The sequence below is a fragment of the Sebastes fasciatus genome, chromosome 5 (genome assembly GCF_043250625.1).
Source record: "Sebastes fasciatus isolate fSebFas1 chromosome 5, fSebFas1.pri, whole genome shotgun sequence".
NCBI classification, from domain to species: Eukaryota; Metazoa; Chordata; class Actinopteri; order Perciformes; family Sebastidae; genus Sebastes; species Sebastes fasciatus.
This window is the reverse complement of record NC_133799.1, coordinates 31523018-31549036: the sequence shown is the minus strand read 5'-3', so window position 1 is coordinate 31549036 and position 26019 is coordinate 31523018. Positions and strand designations below refer to the sequence as shown.

At 41.2% G+C, this 26019-nt stretch overlaps 1 protein-coding gene across 3 annotated transcripts in view; it reads right to left on the bottom strand.

The window, feature by feature from the left end:
• Window positions 1-26019, bottom strand: part of tgfbr3 (transforming growth factor, beta receptor III) — an 82925-nt gene that overhangs the window by 48016 nt on the left and 8890 nt on the right. For all 3 annotated transcript variants that reach the window (XM_074636481.1, XM_074636479.1, XM_074636480.1), the window contains exon 3: window positions 7717-7904. In XM_074636481.1, coding sequence (XP_074492582.1) covers window positions 7717-7904 — 188 coding nt within the window. The remainder of the gene's footprint in view (window positions 1-7716; window positions 7905-26019) is intronic.

The following is a 26019-nucleotide window of genomic DNA, read 5'->3' as shown; positions in this document are numbered from 1 at the left end:
AAATCCAGAGTATGTTTGATAGAAAAATTGTTGGTTTGAAATTGCAAACCGACCAAATAAAGCCAGCCGACAAATCTCCCTCATTGTGGTCTGGCAATGCTTAGTGGGCATTGTCTGGGGTGGGTGTCATTTCAGGATTAAAAAAAAAAGGACGGACAAGTGCCCTCAGTTTTTGACGCAAAAGGACCAATGCACCAAGAAAAACTCTTCTGGAAACATTACGTTTCTCCTGAACTACTCACTGAAATCAGTTTCTAACAAGACAAAGTGTTTAGCAAGAGTCTGCAGCCCAGCTAGCTGCTCTGTCATGCTGTAATTAGGCTTTGAGCTAAATGCTAATGTCGGCATGCTAACATGCTCACATAGACAACAAAAAAAGAATATTGTCAAGATATGAAAGTCAATTGTTCGTTCCATTGCAACATCAGCGACCAGCAGCAAAGCTACGCTTCCGCCATTTTGGACTGACAGCGACTACTTGACGCCAGTAAAACGTCCACCTAAAAAGTAACGTACAAAAGTAAAACAAAATTATTTCTTTTTTTTTCGTCATATTTTACCAAAATGGCCTGTGTCGAACAATAAAATATTATAAATATAATAAGTGTTTTCAGTCCAAAATGGCGGCAGTGGCTGTTGTCAAGAAAACACTGGAGTTTTGTCTCTTTGCTTCTATACTCTTTGATGACTATGCTAACGTGCTGATGTCAAGTATAATGTTTACCATGTTCACTGCCTTAGTCCAGCATGTTAGCATGCAGCTGAGGCTGATGGGAATGTCATACATTTCTCAAGTATTTGGTCGTAAAGCAAACTATTTGACCAGCTGAATTGAGACATTGGTAAAAATGAACATAAAAATAACGGCGAGTATACTGTACTAGAGGCAAAAGTAAAATGAGACTGAACCCATCATGACCATTACAAATGATGATGTAAATTTCTGACTTTATCAGGGTTTTGCATCATTAAACTGATTGTTCAGGAGACCGAACCAATTTACAATTTCATTATTTCATGTTGATACAAGAGCCTAACAGCTGTTTGTTATTTTAAATCAGCAGCACCTGTATTAAATGCAAGTGGTTCTAAACATTACACTTTTATTATGGATACATCCAGAACAATAAAAGGAAATTCAATCATACGGCATTAAACTTCTTTCAATCAACCACGGGCTGCTACACTTTCACCTCAGCAGATCTGAGCACATGGCTCGCACATCACTAGAATACTATCCAAAATATTATTGTGGGTATTTCAAGCTTCAGGCTACTTGAATGAATGATTAGCATATTTTCTCCTTCTGTTGTGTTATTCTACGCTGACTGCCAGCCCTGTGAATGTGAGCAGACGGAGCACTATGCGCAGTCACTACTGAGGTGTTCTGTTGCACTTAATAACTCAGCTGTGGTGTGTGTAGATTGGCCGGGAGCCAGAGTGTGTATTCTGAGTCAGGTCCAGCTGTGCATTTCTTTCTGTGGATAACAGTTCATAGCCCTTTAGTTAATACCCATACTGAATGGGTTCACTGGTGCAGACAGGAAACAATTCATTGCTCTCACGTCTTCACTGGAAATATGGACAAACTGCGAGCCGCGACTTTCACACGTGGATGTGAAAGAGATGTGAAGCAGGCCTCACACGTCGTACTGTAGCTGCAGGATGTGTGTGTGCCTGTGTGTTAAAAATGTCTCAAATAGACCATGTGATCCCCTTTGTCCGCTTTAGTCCACATACACACCATGTGCAGCAGCACAGTTATTGCCTTACCTGGTCAAGGCTTGGCTTTGCGGATACTTAGTAAGGAGTCACTGGGGCACAGCGTGTTCTCCAGCAGCTCCCTCAACCCAGACAGCCAGTCCAGCACAGCCAAAGCTCAGCCACAGGCACCTCTTGTGCTGCAGGCCATCGTTCCAAACATCCAAATACAGTCTGTTCTGTGGCCCAGACACCACTTCCTCTCCCCCATCAGCAAAAGGTGAGGAGGAGAAAATCTACATACTCACAGACTGACCAGGCACCTCTCTGCCGACTTTGGAAATAACTAAGCAAAGGATGCAAACACGGAAAAAGAGCCATTACTGAGAGTGAACTCAATTTGGACGCTTCCAAATCTGACAGCTAAAAAATTAAAGGAATAGTTCAACATTTTGGAAAATGCAAAAACAAAAATTACAAATTACACATGCGTCATGTGTTGCTGGACATTCGTAGGAAAACGCAACAATGAGGAATAACTTTTCGTAAGATATCATATAAACAAGCCCCCAGGAAATGCGCCGGTCGACGTACGGACTTTTGTATTGACCAAACGGCGGTACTGCAGCTTTCGTGTCCGTCACGTGATGCCATCGGGCCCAAAAATACTTTTTCCCATAGACTTACATTGGGAAAGAGACGTCTGTAAATCAGCGGATAATTTTTTTTGAGGTGAATCAACTTCCCAGTACGAACACGCTAATAGCATTTATTTAAAAAATTAAGTTTTTAAAGTTGTAAAATGCACTAATAGCTGAATCCAGAGTTATTTCCCTTCCTCTGTTCATGTGAGTGAGACCCAGACCGAGGCTGGAGCGCCAAGCCGTGACGACGGCGTGACGTTGGGACCCCGTGACCGAGTCATGTGACCGAGCGGACGCTACTGCGCTTGTCCTTGCCCAAGATCTGCAAAGATACGGGTACTTTTCCAGACGGAAGTCGAGCCATTTAGGCTTCATGCGCCAATAAGCAACTCTCATTGGAATGACCGGGGCCCCGCCTCCAACGCTGTATCTTTTAATACATCCATGCATACGAACCGTTGAACAAGGATACATTGTATTTTTAACATGTTTTTGTATGGATAAAAAATGAAATAATATTATGTTGTTAATTAGTGAGCTTCAGAGGTATTGGAGGGGCTGTTACCTTTGCACTGAACCAGAGTAGCTGTTTCAAGTCTTTGTGCTAAACAGACACGAGAGTGATATCAATCTTCTCATCCAGCTCTTGACAACAGCAGTGTATAAAAAAAATTCCAAAAATGTTAAACTGTCCCTTTAAGAAGGTGCCCTTTGAAGGCCTCAGAGGCTAACTTCAATTTAACATTCAAGATTGAATTCATTATATTCACCAAAGAGGTTACTCCTTATGGTCTCGGGCCCACTTTACCAAAAACATCTTAAGCCTAAAACAACAAAATACACACTGGCAACAAATTCAGCTGTATACATAGCCATATTTTAGCACAAATAGGAGTGACTTGCACAAACTGAGCATACAGATGGACAGAGGAGAAATGATTATCCTGCAAGAGTGGTTTGAGAATTTTATGTGGGTTCATGTTTCACCATGAAACTGGGATGCTGTTGGAATGCACTGTAACTCTTGTAACTTTTCCTATGCAAAGGAACAAGCTATAAACTTTTCAGAGCCACCTTTCAAGCCTAAAGGTGTTACTATTTGATATTCAAAACTAATTTTAAATGGATTATCCCTTTAAAGAGAAGTGGTTGTGGAGGTTTATGGTTTGTTTTTTAGGAAGTAAGCTCAAGAAACCTTCCACTGGAAAAAATCAACGTCCTTACTTCCAACTGGCATTGCTTTCACTTTGCTTCAGAAATGAGGAATATGTTTCATGCTTTAGGCTGTTATTGGTCAAGGGTAAACAATAAAAAGCACTGTGGTCCTTTTTCACAGCCTCTTAGGTGAGAGCATCCTTGCCCAAATGTGGCCAAGGATGTTAATCATTTTAAGATCGACTCTGTTTTAAGTTGTAATTCCTTTTTTCCACTGGATTATCACCTCCTCCTGTCACGAAAGATCACAGATCAGGTTCAGATTGTGTCAACGAGACCGCAGTCTGACGCACCGTGTGCCCTTGTTGAAGGCTAAGCACTTGTGTCCGAACAGGCCAATCTGTGCCCACGATCCAGGTGCAAATGCAATCAAGGACCAGAGTGGGAGTGGTGATGTTATCTCATCACTCACGGAGCGAGCTTCTGCCGGGCCACCTAATCTCCACCAGAGCTGGAGTGACCTTCAGCAGCCAAGGCTGTAGGCAGAAGAACAGACAGCTGGATGTCTGCCTCCTCCGCAAAAGTCATCACTTGACCATGGAGGTGACGGGTTACCAACAGCTGGATAAATTGACGTGAAGAGATGGATTTCACAGAAGGTTTTACTGGACTATCTATTACAGCTATGCTGTGAGTGGTCACTTACAGAGCTAATTATTCTATACATCTGGTAAGAAAGAATACAATTAACAATGTAAAATTAATGCATGTCCAAATTTGTTTAATTTCACTTACCCACGTTTCCCTCTGCTTTAAATCCTAATAAATAAACTCTGTAGAAGACTACAAAATATTAAATTTGGACAAAATAAACAAAAACATACAAGAATCCCTTTTACAATCAGTCCTTGTCAGTTCACTGTATTCTTGAACCATTATTTGCTCCATCACTACCAGCAGAAGGGTCTCTTGAGAGCAAGTGAAAATAAGATTTAGACAGCCAGTCTCAAGGGTTGTTACAGCTTCAACAAAAAATATGGTTAAGATTGTTTGACTTTCTGAAGTGTCCTTGTTGGAACAAGTTGAAAAACAGAAAGAAATTCTTTACGTCAAAAACCTGTACTGTATGGACTTTGTCTTGCACTCAACAGTCTGTCCCATAAAAGGCAACTGGTTACTCAATGTGCAGACAGCATGCAAAAGCAGAAACCAGCAGGGCAAAATGGTTTAAACATTGGGCCTAATTTGCCTTATTACTAGGACTGTCAATCGATTAAAATATTTAATCATGATTAATCACGATTGTCCATAGTTGATCGCAATTCATCGCAAATTAATCACATATTTTGTATCTGTTCAAAATGTACCTTAAAGGGAGATTTGTCAAGACTTTAATACTCTTATCAACATGGGAGTGGACAAATATTTGCTTTATGAAAATGTATATAACTGGAAATCAATGAACAACACAATAAATGACAAATATTGCCCAGAAACCCTCACAAAAATATGCTCAAATCATAACATGGCAAACTGCAGCCCAACAGGCAACAACAGCTGTCAGTGTGTCAGTGTGCTGACTTGACTATGACTTGCCCCAAACTTCATGTGATTATCATAAAGTGGGCATGTCTGTAAAGGGGAGACTCGTGGGTACCCATAGAACCCATTTACATTCACATATCTAGAGGTCAGAGGTTCAAGGACCCCTTTGAAAATGGCCATGCCAGTTTTTCCTCGCCACAATTTAGTGTAAGTTTGGAGCGTTATTTAACCTCCTCAACAAGCTGGTATGACATTGTTGGATGTGTGTTGGATTGCAATGTGTCTTTTGTAATAGGATGAATCCATCGTGATGTCAATGCTGAAACAACCTCCTCCTCAGTCCTACATAATGTCAAAGATTGTAATCAAAACATCTGTCAAATCTCAAATGCAAAAGAAGCCCTGTAACTGCTTTAACTCCTAGACATCACATTGTGTGGAGCAAACACGAGATATTACAACAAAAGACAAATCCTTCTCATTGTTATGACCACAGAACACTACCATTTAAGTTCATAAGCTCAGCCACAGAAACCAGAGAGTCATTTCGTTATTAACCTGCTGATGCAGCATACTCGCACACACTGTGCTTCTGTATATTTGACCTTGGCAACAATTAAGCCTACATCAGCAGCGAAACTGCAATGGCAAGTCCATACATGCTGCTTTTCACACTGCTGTGACTGAGGGGGGATGGGAACGTGGGACAGCGTTTTCGAAGGCCGTGGGCCCGTGATTCATCTTTAAACTATGGCTATAACTCTGAGGAGTCTTGCCGTGAGACAAGCTTTACAGCACCTGAGGACAGGGAGTGGTTTAGAAACCGCTATCACCCTTTGGAACACTATCAGGAGGTGTGCTGACAGTTTGATGAAGCGGTTGGAAAATCCCTCTGTGCAGACATTTAAATGACTGACTAATCACTGTCTTGTTTTTCACTCTCTAGAAAGTTGTGTGTTAGCTAAGGTAAGCCCATCTGATCATGAGGTTTAGAACAAGTTTATTTAACCAGAGCCTCCAATAATAATAGGCATGTTTCAGTTCAATTGTTAAGTGAATTTTAAGAGGATTTTTGAAATGCCGAAAAAAAGAAATATGAATCAGGCACGTTTCCATCTACTGGGTTGGAGCAAATGATGTAGGCTGCGTAGTAAGTTGGCGCTATAGGCTACGCATGGCTGTAATCTGACAGTAAACAGAGTAGAAGAAAAAGTAGAGGTCGCGAACTTGAAACAAAACAAGTGGGCTTGGCCATCTAACCCATGTACGATAGAAAAATGGAGAGAAGTCTTCAGGGTTTTGTTTCAATTGGGCAATTTTTTAATTGTTCTTTCATGTCAGCTAGTACTGGCCAGGTTTCATGTTGCCCGAAGGCAAAGCAATATATATCCGGGAAGACGCCGACAGCAGAAACAGCTGATCAGTCATGTGAGTAAAATGTTCGTTACGTCATCATTTATTTGGCAAATGCGTTTCCATATTCAATTAAGAGTATCAACTCTTTTTCGACAAAAGCACAAACCACCTCAAGGGAGTGTTAAAACCTTTTTGCGCAATCGAGGAGTTTTTTTACTGAATTTTGCCGTTTCCATACAGCTTAATCCAAAATCGAAATGCACATAAATAGAATAGAATGAATAGAAACACGGCTATAGACGCCTAAAAATTAAACCAACTGATATTTATGATGCCTGGTCACACAAGCATTTAAAACGGCAAAAGTTTTCACCAAAATCAATGAATTTGCCTGCGGTGTCGTGTAAATCTGTACATATTTGTCACGTCAATTTCAACTTTGGTGAATTTTGAAACGCAAATTTGCACCGGTGACCATTAACAAGCCGTCTTGACAGTGCTACCTTTGAGGGAATAGTTGAGGGTAGAGTTCAAAATGGAGGAGACTGTCACAGCTTAATAAGCTGTGTTGCACCGTTCACTTTTATTTACTTAACCCTCATCTGTTAGAGTATTAACTGCTCCACAAAAGAGGCAGTTAAGAGACAGGAGTCCATGGTGCAAATACCAACTTATTAACATTGAGTTTGCAAAATAAACAGTCAGAAAGCTTGCTAGCTCAGAGGGCTTTTTTTGTCCTGAAAACCAAAATGCCAGGGGGAGTAAACGGGGCAGTATAGAGAAAATAGAAAGAATCTTGTAACAAACATTAGCATGTTCCCGTCTTGCAAGCGAATAATTTACCAATTAACCCTGCGATAATCCAAAATCAACAAGCCTCTAGTGCCGCCTATTTTGTGGATGAACTTCACTGGGCCACTCTAGTGTGACGGGCGTTTACCACCTAGCTTTGTGGCACGTAGCTTCCTCTAAGCAGACGGGAAAAGGCCTAGCAGCCATTATCAGAGTCACTGGTTAAAAATAGAGCAAACAAGGGCAGTGGAAATAGCAAGTGCAGTAGATCTTTATCAGGCTGAACAATAAAGTCCTCAGAAGATGAGACGAGGTGGAAGGCAGATCATGTCTCACTGGGCTACATTAGTAATGTTGAAAAAGCAATAAAAGCTGTCTGCCTATACTGATAGTAAATATGGGTTTAGAGAATTGTTGAATGCTTCCCTGTGAACTATTTCGGTTTAAAGAGTAATCTTGACTGTTTTTATTGAGGAGTTAATTATGGTTGTAGACAATATAAGTTTCACTCAGTATGACTCACTTCAGCCGGGGTGTTGTCTGGTCCCTCTGCAACATGTCCTCTCAGGTTGATGATGTGGACCTCCTGAGGGAGGCTGGTGGTGCCTCTGCTCGCGCAGCCTGACATGGCGGTGAAGCTCCTCGACGTGGCCTGCACCGGGTGTCCCATCCCCACCGGCAGCAGCTCACATGGGCTGCGAGACAACGGCCCTGCGGTGAAGAGAAGAATGCTGTATGAATCAAAATGCTACAGTAGGGCGCCTGGGTTAGCTCAGTTGGTAGAGCGGGCGTCCATGTATTAAGGCTTGGTCCTGACCGCGGCGGCCCGGGTTCGAATCCGGCCTGTGGCCCTTTCCGCATCCACTCTCTCTCTCCCCCCTTTCACGACTCTATCCACTGTCCTGTCATAAAAATGGAAAATGCCCCCAAAAAAAAAACTTTAAAAAAAAAAAGCTACAGTAATGCACAGGGATTCAAACGTCATGTCTCACATGATGTGGACTTATTTATGTAAATCATGTATGGGCTCTTTCTTAGTGTACACAGTAATGTCCCATGGTCGTAATGATCTACTCCAGATAAGAGTCATTTGTCTTCTTTTCAACACGTAGAACTTGGAAAAACATGTATGTACAGTATGTATGTTGTAAGTTCAGTAAGTCCTCTTTCTGGAAAGCAACTAGTACCACCACATTGTACATAAACAGAACAATTGTGCAAATGCACTTTTTCTCAGTCCTCTATAATGAAGGTTTTTTCCTCTGGACAATGTAGCGTGTCTCAGTCTGACCACCTTTAAGCTGAGTAACATGTGAGACATATAATCAACACTCGGCAGTCCAATTATAATTCTCTTCAGGCATTTCAACCGTTTTTACTTTCCTTGAATGTTCAAATTTGACCTTCTTTAATCACTTCGGAGGAGAACCAGACTTTACATTCTCGGTCTTGTAAAGATTGGAACCAACCATAAGCTTTAGCCTTTACTAGTTGCCTTGGCGATGTGACAAGATCCTGGACGAAGCATGTTCAACACTACAGTAATGATCCAGTTCACACTGTCCAACTCTCTATATGTCATACTGTGCAGAGCATCTCAGTGTATCTGATTGGTATCACAAAACTTAAATGAGCAAAAACGGCCGTTGCAAAGGGCTCTAAAAAGGTCACATGTCAGAGGTTCTTTGTTGCAACAAACGTCAGAAGTCCTTTTTGTCTTTCTGGTCGCATGGACATGAGCTGACGTGGAATCGTGATGAGGAAATGTTTGAATCTTTTATACTCCGTGCGTGTTTCTCCTTGCTGCAAATAGACATTCTCAAAATTCTCCATTTTCTCCAACCTTCTGCGTCTGTCTAGTTAAAAAGAAATGTATGTGCATGGACAGGCAAAAACCTGCCGCATGGAACCCCCGCAAAAGGCTGTGTCTGATTGTGTGATGTCACTTTGGCCGTATAAATCACGCTTCAGAAAGAGATGATCTTACCAAAACTCTGTAGCCTCCTCATCTCAAGGCTCTACATTAGCTGCTACTATTACAACACAGCTCAAATCTCCAACCGGACTGTCGGCAGTCCCGTTGCATTGTGGGTAATGTAGGCGCCAGATTTTGACAAGGAAGAGGAATGCGTTGAATAAAAAAGGCATTCTGACAATGTTAAATAAATGAAACGCTAAACTGGTGCAGAGAAGAAAAAATAAAGAACGATGTCTGTGAAAAATGTCTTGTATGAGTAATGTTATCGGTAACTGTTAATTATCAGTTATCTTTATCAGTCATGAAATTCCATAGTAGTGGTGCATTACTAGCATAAAGGGATTGGCACTCATTATCTCTCTTTCACTCTATAGAGCTGTAACGATTAATGGATTAGTTGTTAGTCAACTATTAAATGAATCACTAACTATTTTGATATTTGATTAATCGGTTTCACTATTTAAAAAGAAAGTAAAAATTCTCTGATCCCAGCTTCTTAAATGTGAATATTTTCTAGTTTCTTTACTCCTCCGTTACAGTGAACTGAATATCTTTGTGTTGTGGTGGATAAAACAAGACATTTAAAAGACGTCATCTTTGGCTTTCGGAAACACTGATAGACATTTTTCACCATTTTCTGACATTTTATAGACCAAACAACGAACTGATTTATCGAGAAAACAATCAACGGATTAATTGACAATGAAAATAATCGTTAGTTGCAGTCCTACTCTCTAGTAGGTGTTCTCATTTCAATCACAGCAGCCACGACTGCAAGAAAACAGTAACTGAACCCGGTCGATCAAGCAAAGCAGCACTCAGCAGGGTGTGCGGACACTGAAGCTCAGTCAGTCGGCTCTCTGTCAGTGTTTTGTCTACGGCACAGTGAGCTGCAATGAACAGTTCAGTGATCTGTGAACGTTTGGGCTACTTGACTTCAACAAAGATTCACCGATGTTTACAGGATGGCACTTAACATCCACATTTGCTCTTGCGTGATACGGAACATCCCTCTCAGCCACAAGCTTTCAGGTGGTTAGCAAGCTATGGTGTAAGCTTCCTTTACATTTTATATCTGCATGACCCACTTAATCACATCCAGGGTGTAACTCGCAAATACACAAGATGAAGTCAGGGTGGCACAAATCCCCAGCGCTGAGGTTTTGTGCGAGGCACCGAACAGCTCGTTTCCATTAGGGTGTCATGTAGACGATGAGAACATCCATGGCCAGCCAGGTTTTTTCTCGGGGTCAGACCTTGTGTTTTTACCCCACAGCCTTGTGCCAGCCAAGGCCTGCTCACATTTCAAACACATCGCGCTAAACACGCAAATGCTGCCAATAGCAATCAGATGGAACATTTGGAAATCATTAAAGTCTGAGTGAAAGACAGTTAGATAACAACGTTCAACTGACTCCAAAAACACGGTGCCTCAACAGCGGGGTACAGCTAGGGGGAAAACTTTTTTTTTTTTGCTCAGAACACATAGCTATTGTTTTCTCTTTCCGTGCTATCCAATAAGCCTATGTTCCATCAGCATAAAGCCAGAGATTATGTATGGCATAGCTAACCTCTCCTTGTTGTGAGAGAAAAAAAAAAAACATAGGCTTTATTGTTACCATATTTGTCTCTTGAGACAAATCCCGAGCCTTTGACAGACGTCTCAACCTGAGCTTTCTGCTGTCTCTTGTTGCTTGTGAATCACTCCAAGCCCCAGATAGATTAACTCTTATTGGGAGCATACATATTTTAAAGCATGGCAAGGTCTTTCTATGGCGATAAAAGGACCAGGCTTAATGGCAAAAACCTGTGGTGCATCAATATTTCAACCCCCGCTTAAACCCCTCCTCCCTCTTCCTCCCAAAGGACCGAAGCCTAACCATGTCATCAAAACCTCACTCCCACAAACACGTCTGAGGGCACTCCAACTCACTTTTTCCCCTCACACATGGAGAATAACAAACAACTGCCAGACAAACAAAGAAAAATGTAGTTCTTTCTGGGAGACTGCCAAAAGATTACACCACACGTTGGGCAATGGTCTGATTCTTTTTTTAAATTGCTTAAAAATAAAACAGAAAAGGAGGACATGTGGGGAAAAAAAGGTACCATATGGATAGAAAAGTAGGGCATTCAAAGATTCATGCGATTGTTTTTGCTGAGCCTAAGAGAGGTAAGTCTGTCTGCTACTTTGCTCCAGAGCAAGAAATCTCAACAAATACCATCTATAGGCTTCTTTTATGATATTTTTCATAGCTACTCATTGTCCACAGAAGATGATTCCAGACGATTTTGATGACTTCCCTTCCCCATGACTACCACTGAGCACTATGTTGCGGACAAGAGGAAGAAGAAAACAGCCCTTCTGATTTTTATGATGCTGTGGTCGTTCCTCTGGTGCCATTCTTACCGCCATTTAAAGTGGTGCTTTTGTGCGATTCTTTGTAGAGAAACTCAAATTCACAGATCTGTCGAATGAGTGTTGGTCGACTAAGAATTTCTTGAGTCTAGGGCAGCCATAGAGCTGAGGGAAATTACAGAGTTTTATGCTATTAAATAGTCATTTGATCCATTGTTATAATAAAAATATTGATTATAGCAGCTTTAACTACAGGTAATTCCATAAGAATATCACAGTATTTGGTTCGGTCCATCCAATAAGTCAGGATTGTGTGGTGTAGTGAACACTGAAGCCTGTAGGAGCAAATAAACTGAAGATTTAGACTTTTATTTTTTATATATTTTGTGTTTTGTCAAATAATCTTTTAGAATCAATAAATTCACTAATTTATGTTTACTTTATTAAATCAGGTTGAGAGAGGTCTCACACACAACTTTCACTGCAAATGACTCAATCATGAGCTATGAGGACATAGAGATGTTTCACTATGATAATCTAAATCTATGAACCTGTAGCATAACCTATAAACCTTTTTAAAATAAACCGTTAAGATGACGCATAGCAGACAAAGGCCTTCATCACTCATTCAATTGTTCTTCTAATTCCATCACATATGCTTTTACCATCAGCTGACGCCATCATCGGACAGAAAAAGGTTTCAGAAGAAAAAAAAGCTGCTGTTGGCCCTGCCTGCCACAGCTTTGTGTCTTCTGTCACCTTGTCTGTCCGCCTGTCTCCCCCCCGCTCCTGTCTCCCCCTCCTCTCCAGCCATGTTCCCTCGGTCATCGATGGAGTACAGAGTATGTCCTGTCCAGCTGCTACTACTGCCTTTTAGCTGGCCAGGCCAAACGCCCACAGCAGAGGAATGAGAGAAGCTGTTGTTCAATCTGCCTGAAAAACAAGTCCAGCCAGACACTCTGCAGACTATACCACAAATAACCGCCTTAACCCAACAGATACAGCAAAATCTGATACTCCAGCTGTAACAGTGATCTCTCAAATTTATTGAAGGTCTTCAGACAGATGAGAGCACCGACCGTAAAAGATGAACGGCAGAGAGTGTAACCCTAACTACAATGGAATACGCACAAACTCAAAATCTGTTGTGTCCATCTAGACCCCTTTGTAGCCTGCAGCTTTGGGACCTCAATACCAAATTATTGTGGTAAACTGTAACTGTACAACTGTATTGTGGTAAGCTACAAACTAATATCTCCAAACCTCAGCTAATTACATGAAAATGATGTATTACCAAGAGGTAATTGCAGTGCACTTTTTGGGCTTGACATTCATTTTGAAAACACTGGAAGGAAGCGGTGAGATGCTTCATTTCCCCAAGATCGGGCAAAATCTGATCCGTGATTTCCTAGTACTGTTCGTGGCATAAAGATGAATGATCCTATACCTTTATTATACCGTACATCAATCTCAATCCAGTCAATACTGACCCTGCAGCCAAACTACAGTAAACAGCAGGAGAGCCATACCAACCAATGTCTTAACTTTGAATCCTGACGATTCATTTTGTTAACATTCTTGGGACGGGAGCCTAGTTCTCATAGAACTATGTGTCATGTTAAATCAGCAACAGCGAGGCTTTAGGAAAAGCTAACATGGACAGGACAGCCAGATCCTGATCCGACCCAAAAGACTCAACATCAACAATCTCATCATCGCCCCAATCCCACCCCCCAAGCCCAGCTGTGAGGTCAAGTCACATTCTTAATTCATATAAATGTAGCTATGATTTGAACGGTTACATTAGATTTTGACTCATGTAAAAAAAAAAAATTAAAAAAGGATTTCAAAACTTTAAAGTTGGAACTGAATGTCTGTAAATATCTGTTTTGTTGAGATTCAAGACACTCCTGTCACATGTTATCTGCTCTTTCAGCTTTGCATGCTGGGATTTTTGCCACTTTTAACTGGGGAGAGAGCTGAAAGGAGGAAAAGAAATGTTTAAAACAATCTGAACTTGACACTTTAGGAGATGTAACAGAGCTAAGCGGGGCGTTTCTGATCGCTGGCATAGCTGCAGCAAACAAACAAAGGATCAGAAATCGATCAGACTTTATTTAGCCAACAGGGCCTATACAGTAACAAAAGATGCTTGTTATCTGCCGCTATCCAGAACCCTGCAGATCAGCTCGGGGCATCTCTGCGTGTCCACAATCAAACTAAAAGTTGCCTTGAACTTTAAAGTTGCTCTTATAAAGAGCGAGGACTGCCTTCATTGAAGTCAGCAGACAGGCAGCATTTCAAAATCTCTCTGACAAATGTCACAGGTGTAAAAACCACATGTAGGAGTGTAGGAGGAGTTTGTGGTTTTAGCTGTGAAAGTGAGAAGTTTAGAGGGAGATTTCTGGGTGGAAAAATGGAATTTCATCACCACTTTCAGTTTCCACTACAGTTTGCCCAAACCACTTTATCTTAATCGTATCTCTTTATCCTAATACAACGTACTGGTTACCATGATATACATAAATATTTAGCTAAAACATATTAAACGTCAAATAGTAGCTGTTTGACGAAAGTTTTTTTTTACCAGATACTGAGTAAGTATTGAATCCTGTCACACATTGTTACAAAAGACCCTACTGTATAATAATTCCACATTTTATCAGGCTTATTGTGAATTAGGCATCATAGTACATAGCAGCTTGGTGTGGGTATCTGACCAGGAATAAATAAACTGTGAAATGCTAAATTTCTGAGTGCCTGCTGCTTAAAATTGGCAGTTGAAACATTTTATAAAGTTGGAAAAACTGCAAAACATTGAAGCGGGAATGGCAGTCAAACTATAGTTACTGATAGTGAAACGCTGAAAGAAGCTGCAGTTTCAGTTTGTGTGGAAGCAGTGAATAAAGTTGGAGTATTATTTGAAGTGAAAGTGCCGAAAAAGAGTTGAAGACTCAGTTGAAGTTCAAGAAATGGAAGTGTCAATGAAGTGTAATCACTGCAATCAGATGATAGTTAAAGACTAAGGGATGAAATCAGTTAAGGTTGGGTGATATGACTGTATATACCGTGCGACGGTATAGAAATGTGTCCACGGGTAGAGAATCGGCATTCCACCGCGGTAGCAATTCTTCGCCAATCCAGTTACCCTGCAAAGTCATTTGGGCAGACATGGAGGAGGAGAGTGAAGATGAACCAAGATGAGATGAACTCTGGTTACATGATTACCAGACAGTTCCATGCTGTAGTTTATTTTGACACTGATTGAAATCTGGTTGGTATTTACTTGTATCTGATAACCTTAAAATCTGTAATACTGAAATTACTGTTCTCAGGAACCTTAAAGCTTCCGTTTTGAAAGTACGAGTCTTTTGTTTGAGAGTTTCTGTTTTTTAATTCAAGTGTTGTCTCGTGTGAAGCAGTAGTTATTATTTAGTTATTACACGGCTGTGTTGAATACTCGATTCTGATTGGTCAATAACGGCGTTCTGCGGTCTGTAATTTCTGTATAACAGACCGTTGCTATGGGCGCAGTTCTGATGTCTGACTCTGGCGGACCGTTTTTTTGTCAAAATATTGATTTGTTCAGTAAGTAGCCGTGTAATAAGCGGGATAATTCAGGGCGATGAGAGACCCTTGTAGGGGATTCTTTCACTGCAATGACCGGCTCGCTGTACATTATCTCTTACTTATAATATTTATTTTATCTGTTGTAAAATTACATATACTGTGATAGAAGATTTGGCCATAAAGCCCACCCCTAAAATCAGTCAAGCTGTCAGTTGAGACATGTACTGTTGAAAGCAATAAAAATGCCATTTGAAGAGTAAGATGAAAGCAGCTGAAATATCAGTTGAAGAGTAAGAGATGAAAGCAGTTGACACGTTAGGTGACGTGTAAGTGGTAAAGGTAGTTGAAATTTCTTTCGAAGTGGGCGCACTGGAGACTCTTTCAATATGTACACTGTAAGCAGTTGAAGTGTAAGATCTGATAACTTCAAATTAAAATTCACCTTGCAATATGCACATAGGTTTAATTTCTTGAGAAAACAGTGGCACTGTATCCGTTACATTTTCTTTATTGGTGGTTCATCTATGCACAGGTCATGACCTGGGTTCCCCGCAGTGTGACTCATTCCACGCAAGACTTAAAGGACATGAACATGAAAGAGTAACACTTGTGACTGGCATGTACCTTCATCCACCTCTTTCCCCCCTAACCACCCACAGTTAAATGTTTATTTCTTCAGTTATGCCTTTTTGGTGGATTAGCACTAGATATACACAGACTGGTTCTAAGAGCAACACTGGATATGGCACTACGAGACCATGTGCAAGAGGGATTTATTTTCTGTAAAAAGATACTAATTATAGTCTTATTATTTTACATTGCCTACAGTGCATTTAGGCTCGACTGTGATAGTGTTGGAGGTAAGACAGGAAGTGAAGATAAATCCAAGTTAAGGAGAGAGAGACTGTATAAATACTCACATTTGATATATTTAAACAATGTGAGGTCCAGAGAGTGATGTCACTAGACACTTTTCACATTCTTTGGCAGGCTCCTTTTGGACTATAACCTCTTTTATGATTGAATATCTCTTTCTGATTTGTTGTATTCCAGACTATCATAACATGTGATAAAATGAAGGTGATTAAAAGTCTTGCTTTCATTTTTACACCTTTCACCTGACTACAAGCTCTTCAAAGTGCAACCACGTTTTATTTCAAGGGAAGAAACCAGTCACTATGTAAATTGACATTATGCAGACTACCGGTGGTCTTGCAGTTCTTGAAAATGATCAGTCTGAACCAGTTATTTTCAACAATTGTGAAATTAGATGAGACAAGAATTACAAGAACTTTGGGGAATGGGAATAGAGAAGTAGGGGGGCCTGGAGCCGGAAAAGAAATAATGCTGTAATGAATTTGTAATTTTGTGTTTTTTTTGTGTTCTGTGTTTGTACTTCCACTGAATATATCCATATGAGCACTAACACTATTCTTTCAAAAATTGAGTAAGTATTTATTTGGACATACTGAGTTGTAATTTAGCCCGTCACTTCCTGAGAGCCTCCCTGCCGTTTTGAGACGCGTAACCATGGTAACCCGTGCCAACCTCATATCACCAAACAATGATTTGTGAGAATCCTAAAGTCTGAACTAATTTTAAAACTCTGTTACGCCTAGCAAAGTGAAATCTTATACTTACACTTAAATTGAAACATTATTGACGTTACAGAGCTGTGCGCCAACGTCTGTTATGAACATTATCACTGCATTGTGGGATATTTATGCCGCTGTAGTGTCCAGAACTTGCGTACAGTAATATTTCACCAGAAATAGTATGCAATTCACGTACTATTGGTTTCATACTAAGGTTTCGGACATACTAAAAAATCTCACATACTGTTTTTGCGTATTAAATAGCATGTTAGTATGGAATTTCAGATGCAACCACTGTATCATTAAAGCTTCTATCAGTTTCAAAGTTCTGGTTGAACACCAACTTTACTACTTCATACTTTATACAGGACATAAAACTGGAAAGTGGACCATGTATGTTTATCTTTAAATTTCAAATTGAAAGACTATAGGACACTCCCTGTTAGGTGCTTTTATCAGTACAGTCTTCTCCTATCTCACTAGAGATAAACGCCTCTGTTTCCAAAGAAAGCACTTTGTTGCCGTCCACACTGCGGCACTGAGCCAAGACTTGGGTACGGGAAGTGATGTCAGTCTGTGTGCCAGTTAGGGACAAATCTGATATTCCCACAAAGCCATTTCCGAACATAAACAAACAGAACCTCCTCCCTGTGTGTGTGTATACACATCCTCGTAGTTCCCAGTGTTAGCATGCAGGCTAAATGTGTTTCTCCAGATGCACAAGAAGGTCAGACAGTGAAGATTACCTTGCACATGTCAACACACAAAACTATATCATAATTCCCTATCAGAAAAAACAATGGACAAGAGGAAGACAATAATGAAACATCAATTTTCAATAGAGTTGTCCAATAATGCAAAGCTATAATAAGGCCATTTTAATTATAATAAATATATAATAGCACAAAGGGGCCTCTTTGTTTCTATATACCTCCTATCTACCTACCTAAGATATCCCAGTTCCCATATGAACTACAGGATTAAATGAATCCTCTGGTCTCCTTTGTTTTTTACTGCAGGGCATGATTCCCATGGACCATGAACTATGCAAACCCGTTTAGGGAACATAATATTCTGCCCGCTTTTGTTTTCCTAAGGGGCTTTGGACTACAGAATCACTAGCTCTGCAGTGTTGACATTAGCGCAGCCCACTAACCCCTGAACCTTGAGCCACTACTACAGGAAGTGAGTAAAGCTTTTCATAAGGGTGGTGTAGGTTCATTTCATTGGCCTGCCTATGAAAAGGATTTATCTCTTGAAGGCATAAGAGGAGGAAGCTGGAATGGGATGAAGGGAGGAGGCGTGTAGGGGTGAGCCCGAACTCCATTAGGGAAGTCGTAAACTCCCCCATCAAAGTGTGAAATCTGAAGACACGTATCCTGCAAACCTCTCTGGAACTCAATATCAACCCAAAACACACTTTATTGGTCATCGACCATAATTTTGTCGGCTGGCAAATAATTGAAATAACAGCTAAAAGGCAGGAGTTTGAATGGATTATATTTTATCTATATGCAGGCAAAGCTTTTTTACAGTTTGTAAGTATATTAACAGGTGTTTAGACAATAAATTACGTCGCTGTGGATGTAAAAACTTCAGCAACAGTGAAGGCACTGAACACAAAGGAAACAGAGGGCCATTAAAATGCATCTCTCTCATTTGCAAGGGCGTAGGTTTAGGGCTGTGTATCGGCAAGAGTCTGGCGATACGATACGTATCATGATACAGGGGTAACGATTTAATATATTGCGATAATGTAAGCAAGGCGATATATTGGGATTTTTAAAATTTAATTTTAGGAAAACTGTCGTAGTATAAAGAACACACCCGGAAAAAAACATTTTAGAATAGGCAAAAATAACACCTTTATACTGCATGCAAAAAAAACTGCATAGTTTTTGTCCCAAACTGCATGTGATTATCATAAAGTGGGCATGTCTGTAAAGGGGAGACTCGTGGGTACCCATAGAACCCATTTTCATTCACATATCTTGAGGTCAGAGGTCAAGGGACCCCTTTGAAACGTGAATACTCTTTCCTGCATTGCATTCCTGGTATACTGTGATATGAATTGCTAAATTGCCTGCTTTGTTTCATTACCCCTGTTTTTTACATGTTTAACCTAAACACTTTTCTGTTACTGACAGTGAACCTGGTTATTATTCATCAGCCCTGACAGATAAAGTGGGCACCTGTTGGTAAACCATCACCATTAGTTGAAAAGAAATACTTGACCAATTACGAGCGGCGTCAGAAGCCACAGGCAAGCGGAGGAGATGGAAGTGAGTATATTTCTCTCTACGTCTAAATGCAGACATAAATCAGAGAGCTTTGAAGACATGGATGACAAGGCTAATTCCCAGAGGAACACAGGAGCCACTGTGTAAAGTGAGACAGCTGAGCATGTGTGCATATCACTAAAGACTTTACTGGCTGTGCTGCCACTGTACGTCTTTACTGATGGGTGCTGACATGTGCTGTCTGGACCTATAATATCAAAGAAGAAAAAAGTTGTCAGCGCAGTCGTGAAACAAGAACCGGCTGTTAGTGTATCTAAAAAGTATAGTAAATGGTTAAGACCAAGTATCTATGTCCAGTATTAGTAAACCAAAGCAGTACATTTCTACTAGTTAAAACTACTACGAGGAACTTTTATTTTGTGTTGATTTGGCGGTCCCTGTGGACAAAAGCGGTAGTGTTTACGAGCACCAGACTCCCTTTAGAAAACCTCTAATTTTACTCCAATAAGGTCTGACAGTCTGCCATGCGCAGTCCTGGTTCTGGTTCTCTCGTGCCTCCCTTCCCCCCAGCGGGCGCAGCAATACGGCCTGGGCCTACAACAACATTGTATTGGTGTTGGCTCCCAGCGAGGCCCGGTGGAGCAGCAAGGTGGAGCTGCTGCCGGGCGTGGAGCTCTCAACCTCCTGCCAGAGCTCCGAGCGCTGGTCGAAGGTGGCAGCGAAGCCGGATCTGGGTCTGTCCGCAGTGGGCTGGTTGCTGCCGGAGGCCCGCTGGAGTCTAAGCTGAAGGAGTTTCTGGTGAACCTGCATGATTTTGTCTGATTTCGCTGGAATCTGACCCGGTGGCACCGATGACAAGCATTAAGAATTATATAGAAATAACTAATCTTCTCGCTGATGGTCTTGATTACTTTTGTAGGTCATATAGAGGCATCAGTATTAAATTGACACTGTTTCATAACCAGTTAAAAATTCCTCACAGTAACTTTAAGAACGTGAAATATATGTTTTCATAATTCTTCATGAGGGAGCACTCTCACATACTATTGAATTATTGTCACACCCTGAGTAAAACCGAAACAAGTGAAGGCTTCGTTGGTAATGACAAAGGTCAGAGTGTAAATTGTAGCATCCACAGTGTAGTAGCATTATTACACAGTGGTTAAGGTTTCGACCAGACATGACTTTGTTGAGATACCATAAGTGGACTGCATCAGCCATCAGCTCACCCTGCACATTGTAGGCGGTACTTAAAGTACCCGAGCAGAAGTGCCTTTCCTGGCTAAACGGGCCGATGGAGAGGAATGTCTGTCCTGCTGCTCCAAGGGCATCTCACTCATCAATCATAGATGCCTGCAAAAGCCATGTTCTCTGACAGCAGCTTGGTGGGGGTTTGGGAGCAGCCGCTTAATCTGCATTCACAGAGATTCGAACCCAGTAGGGGATGTTGAGAGGCGTGCCCTGGGGTCACTTGTGTTGTCCAACTTGATATCAGCCTCATTTCATTTGTGTTGGATCATCTGCCTTGTCAGAAATCCTCAGCGTACAGCATTTAATATCATCCACCAGCAGCGATGGAAAGTCAATATGTCGGACAGGCCGGGGTAAAAGGTTAGTTGAAAGCTTGAAGGACGCTTGCTGAGCTACTGTCTTTAAGTCCGGAAATTCCAAAAGCCGTAGCATGTAAAGATGTTTGAAAACATGTTGCAGAGCCTACACAACACTGTAAATCATAATGCACTTACATTTGCAGTTACACTTGCACATTGTCATGTTTGAGGCTGTTCTCCGTTTGTAGCTTTACATACGACAAGTGATGCACTGTCATTCGTATATATCCCACAAAATCAATAAGTATGTAATCCACGTAATTGTGAACCAGGAAGTATAATGTGCAACAAATGCCGCGTAGGGAGGAGGTTGGGGTGGATTGGGCGGGTCAAAAAACACCAGGCTTCCGCCCAGGAGACCGGTGAGAAACCAGAAGTCAACGTTGAATTGTTTGTTGTAACTTCCATACTTAAGTTACACCACTTCTAGTATTATTTTAACCCCAAACCAAGATCTTTTCCTAAACGTAACTAAGTAGTTTTGTTGCCTAAACTTAACCAAGCTGTTTCCTGTGAAGACGAAAGTTTATTTTGAAAAGACGGAGCGGAAATTGCCACGTGCGTCACGTGTTGCTGGAAAACGCACATAAAATGAGGAATAACTTTTCATAAGATATCATATGAACTGTTGCATGAAGATACGTACGTTGCATCAAGTTTCAACTGGATGATGATATTGTTTTTGGGTATCAGAAAGAGCCATATTTAGCCTTATTGGTTCCAATTTAACATCCAAATTGAGATACAACAAAGTCAACGTTGATTTATTTGTTGTAACTTCCGTACTTTAGTTACACCACTTCCAAAGTTATTTTAACCCAAACCATAATCTTTTCCTAAACCTAACTAAGTAGATTTGTTGCCTTAACCAAACCATGCTGTTTCCTGTGAAGACAAATTTTATTTTGAAAAGACTGGAGCGGATATTGACACATGCGTCGCGTGTTGCTGGACATTCATAGGAAAACACACGAAAAATGAGGAACAACTTTTCGTAAGATAACATACAGACCATTATATGACAGTACCTTGCATGTCTCAACTGGATGATCTAAAGCAATTTAATATTTCTGGGTACCAGAAAGAGACATATTTAGCTTTATCTGTTCTAATTTAACATCCAAATTGAGATACACAGACACGCAAACCCTTCCATACCCATAAGTTTGGGCACACTGATTTGTTTAGGGGCATGTGGGAAGGATTTTGCTAAATCAATAACACCAAGCACATTTGGTGCATTGATGTTTTTTCTTCAAACATCAATCAAATAGCATCTCAAAACGATGTCCTTCCTGTGATCCTGTGATATTTTACAAAAACATCATCACTCAGATGCAATAATGGGGGCCTTTGAGAAGCAGCAGGTTGCCATCATCAAAAAGCAAAGAGTGAGACAATGCTGGGCCTTTGTGCCAGTGTGTGAGCCCAGTGTGAAGGAGCCAGAGAGGTGAGAGAGGGCAAGGCAGACACACAAGCTGGAGGGGACTACATTCCTCCGGGGTTCTTCATCTTCAGGAAAGGGAGGGCAGAAGAGAAGAATGACTTGTCAAATGCCATGCTGCCTCGTGTTTTAACACGTACAAAGGATGCTGGGAAGGCCTCTTTACTGGACAGTTCACGAACGGAAAGAGTGATGAATAATAGGTTTGTTTGAACAGTAACCAGGCAATAAATACACTATGAATAGAAGCTCAGTAAAAAAATACAGAGATAACAGATGACTTACATGATGTTGAGGTAATGCTACAATGTGCAACACTACTAAATAGTCATTTATGTGAGAGGATTTTTGTTAGTTTCTTTTATTGTGCAGATGCTTAAAATAATGACAGCCTATTACAGTGCTTTTTAACCACTGTAGCTAATGGTTATTGTATTCCTACAACAAACAGACCACAACTACTGTCTCTATTATCTGAAATCAAATTTTGAAAAACAAGTGGAAAAAGAGAGCATTTCCAAGTGTGTGTGTGTGTGTTTGTGATCTAATCCAAATATCTAGGGGCAAAAACAGGGCAAAGTAAAGAGCCTGCTGTCATTTTTTGGACAGACAATCCTGTTTTCCAAAGGGCCTTTCCAAAATTGGGACATGGTCTTTCAGCAGGACTCATCTGGTGGAAAAAGGAGTAGGGAAGGTGAGGCCCCAGGAGGGGCTGCTCTGATGAAAGACACCACCTGGAAGCCTTCAGCTAGAATCCCATATTAGGACTTTATTTTGCAGACAAAGAGTCACGCAATCAAAAGTTGGCAACTTTGCAACATGATTAGGCAACTAAAGTTCTAATAGACTCACACTGGTTATGGCTGAAAAGTAGAGCTGTCAAAGTTAACGCAATAATAACACAAGTTCAAGTACTAATTTCTTTAACACATTAATGCAATCGATATTTCGGAGGTTGTCTCTAGAGTGAAGATCCTGCTATCATATGAAACTAGAAAACCTAAGGGATCCATTAACCATGTCATATTACACCACATTTTGGCAAGAAAAAACTGGCATGGCCATTTTCAAAGGGGTCCCTTGACCTCTGACCTCCAGATCAGTGAATGTAAATGGGTTCTATGGGTACCCACGAGTCTCCCCTTTACAGACATGCCCACTTTGTGATAATCACATGCAGTTTGGGGCAAGTCATAGTCAAGTCAGCACACTGACACACTGACAGCTGTTGTTGCCTGTTGGGCTGCAGTTTGCCATGTTATGATTTGAGCATATTTCTTTATGCTAAATGCAGTACCTGTGAAAGTTTCTTGACAATATGTCATTGGTTTGTGTTGTTAATTAATTTCCAATAATAAATATACATACATTTGCATAAAGCAAGCATATTTGTCCACTCCCATGTTGATAAGAGTGTTTAATGCTTGACAAACTCCCTTTAAGGTACATTTTGAACAGATATAAAATGTGCGATTCATTTTTGTTTTTTTAAACTATGGACAATCTTGCGATTAATCGTGATTAAATATTTGAATCAACTGACAGCCGGACTGAAAAATAAAAACTACATCTCAACCAATACAACGTGACAGCACAACATTGTTTTTTCTCGCTGCTTCCGAAGGTTATCTGAACAGAGGGAGTCCATATTTTGGACAATTACTCTCTCTTTCTTCAATGAAGTCACACTCTGCATAACTCTCTTACTCCAACTCTCCCCAGCTCAACTGACTTATGTTTTTTTTTTTTACATATGGCTGTGGAACACAATGGAAAACGCATGATCGCCCCAGCTGTCTCCCATTACTGGCTTTGACCGAAATTATTTACACGCCTGCTTACTGGAACTATGGAGAGAGAGAGAGAGGGAGAGAGAGAGAGAGAGAGAGAGAGAGAGAGAGAGAGAGAGAGAGAGAGAGAGGAGGGGGCAGGATTCGGTGTACTCCTTCACATTTGCGTAAGCGTCCTCTTATGATGGAGTGAGCTGGACGAAGAGACGAGTCTATCTGTAAAGACCCGTCTGCTGCAGTTCGTTCAGTTGCTTTTCCTTGTGTGAGTAAAAGCGAGTCACATACAGAGTCAGAGAGTCAGAGAGTGAGTAAATATTCCACAATCTGTTTTCTACACTGCTGTTAATTAAACGGGGTAATAGGGTGACCTTTATCCAATAAGAAAAAATATATAAACAGGGCCAGCATGGCCGTCTCCTCCTTGACAGCGCTGTTAAGATAAAGGCCTCGCCATGGGGGAGAGCAGACCTGTAATTAGACACAAACGGGACTCCCGTTGCTATGTAAACATCCCAACCACTGTGCCTAGCAGCACACTGCCTCTTGTGCTGTGCCGTGCTGCGCTGCTCCGGCTCCTCGCATGAATCACAGGGCAACATCTGGTTTAGCGCGCTGGAAGGGACTCTGTCGGTTTGGCACGCTGTACGTGTGTGGAGTGTGTCGATTTGGACCAGACGACCCACGCCTGCGCCTGCCTGCCTGCCTCTCTCTCTCTCCTCCCCCTGGCTAACCCGCCTCTCAGATTACAGCGGTTGCACAATGCCTTTTGGCAGTCCCCCCTCTTGCTGGCCCTATGAAAAAAGCATTGTGGATATAAAGACGAAGCTTTTGCTCAACTGCGGGGGGAAAAAACAATAAAACCGCTTTTGGCATCACGGTGACTGCTGTCTGCCAAAGAGTATACAAAAATGCAGACATGGAGAAAGTTGTTTACTTTACTGTAACAAGTTATGCGCTGTGAATATGAGCACAATTCAATTCCCTTTTCCAGTTATTGTCTTATTTAACAATCCCGTTGTAGGACTACGTGGTTCCAGAATGAGCAGCCGAAGACAGATTCGCACTAATAGCTCCATCGTTCATCAAGTCAAATCAGGAGAGTACTTCTGCAATCAATGATGCTGGTGTGTTTTTCAGTGAGTCACCAGCCTGGCGTTGTGCTTCCAGTATAACCACCATCCTGCCGGCGCTGTTTCTGGCAAGTGCCTCAAATTAATATCTGGCGCGGCTCCTGCACGACTCTATTTCACAGTGAAACCCAAACTCAGCCCAAATGTCCGCGATATATCCTTCACAAAATAACTGTTTTGGCAAGCTGAGGAGACACAACCACAAAATGGTAGTAAGTAAGGATGTGGAAGAAAAAGTTATAAACAGCAAAAAATAAATAAAGCAACAGAGTGAAGCAGCAGAACTGAGCCTTAAAATATGGACGTCAAGGTGCTCTCGGTCTGACTTTTAAGAGTTATGGGAGGCCCAGATCCTGGATAGCATTACGCTGAGAGAAGACTCATTGCAGACTAATCTAAACATTACGTAAGAGCTCTCCTGACAAGTTTAGAGGGCAGATGTGACTGTTTACACAGATGCTGCGAAATGATAGAAAAAGAGAGAGAGAGGTGAAAGATAGGCTGAAGTGGTGGTGTAAAAAAAAAAAAAGATAAGCTTACCACAGAAAGTGAAAAAGTTAATTTGGCCAAAGGGAGGTGGAAGAATGTCTTTTAATTTTTGAAAATGTGTTTATTGGATGGCCTTTTACCTTTTCAAAAATCAACTCAAGAGCATCTGAAGGTTTGTCCATAAATCAGTGAGTGCACTCACTGCCAATGCACTTTGGGGGAAAGGGCATGTGGTTGTCCGACTGTAAATATCTGTCCCTTGTGACACAGTAAAACAATGCGTTGTGCCGTACGAGGAAGAATTTAGAGGAAAACTTACGTGACTTCATTGTGTCGGAGATCCTGGCATTGTGGGAGAAATGATGTTTGCTCTACCCACATACTGTAACTGACTACACTGCTATTGTTTCAGTAAAAGTCAGCTCTCTGGAGTGCGGTTCAATCCTCCAGAGAATAGAGAAGAACTTTAGAAATAATAACCTATGGCGGCAATCAGACTGAGAGCAGGCAAAACGCGAACACTGTTTTGGAAGCGCTGGCGATGTGGCGTGCTTCCTACCGGGTAATTATTCCTGCGCTGTACCGCGGAAAAACAACATGGGATGTTGCAGAATGAAGCTG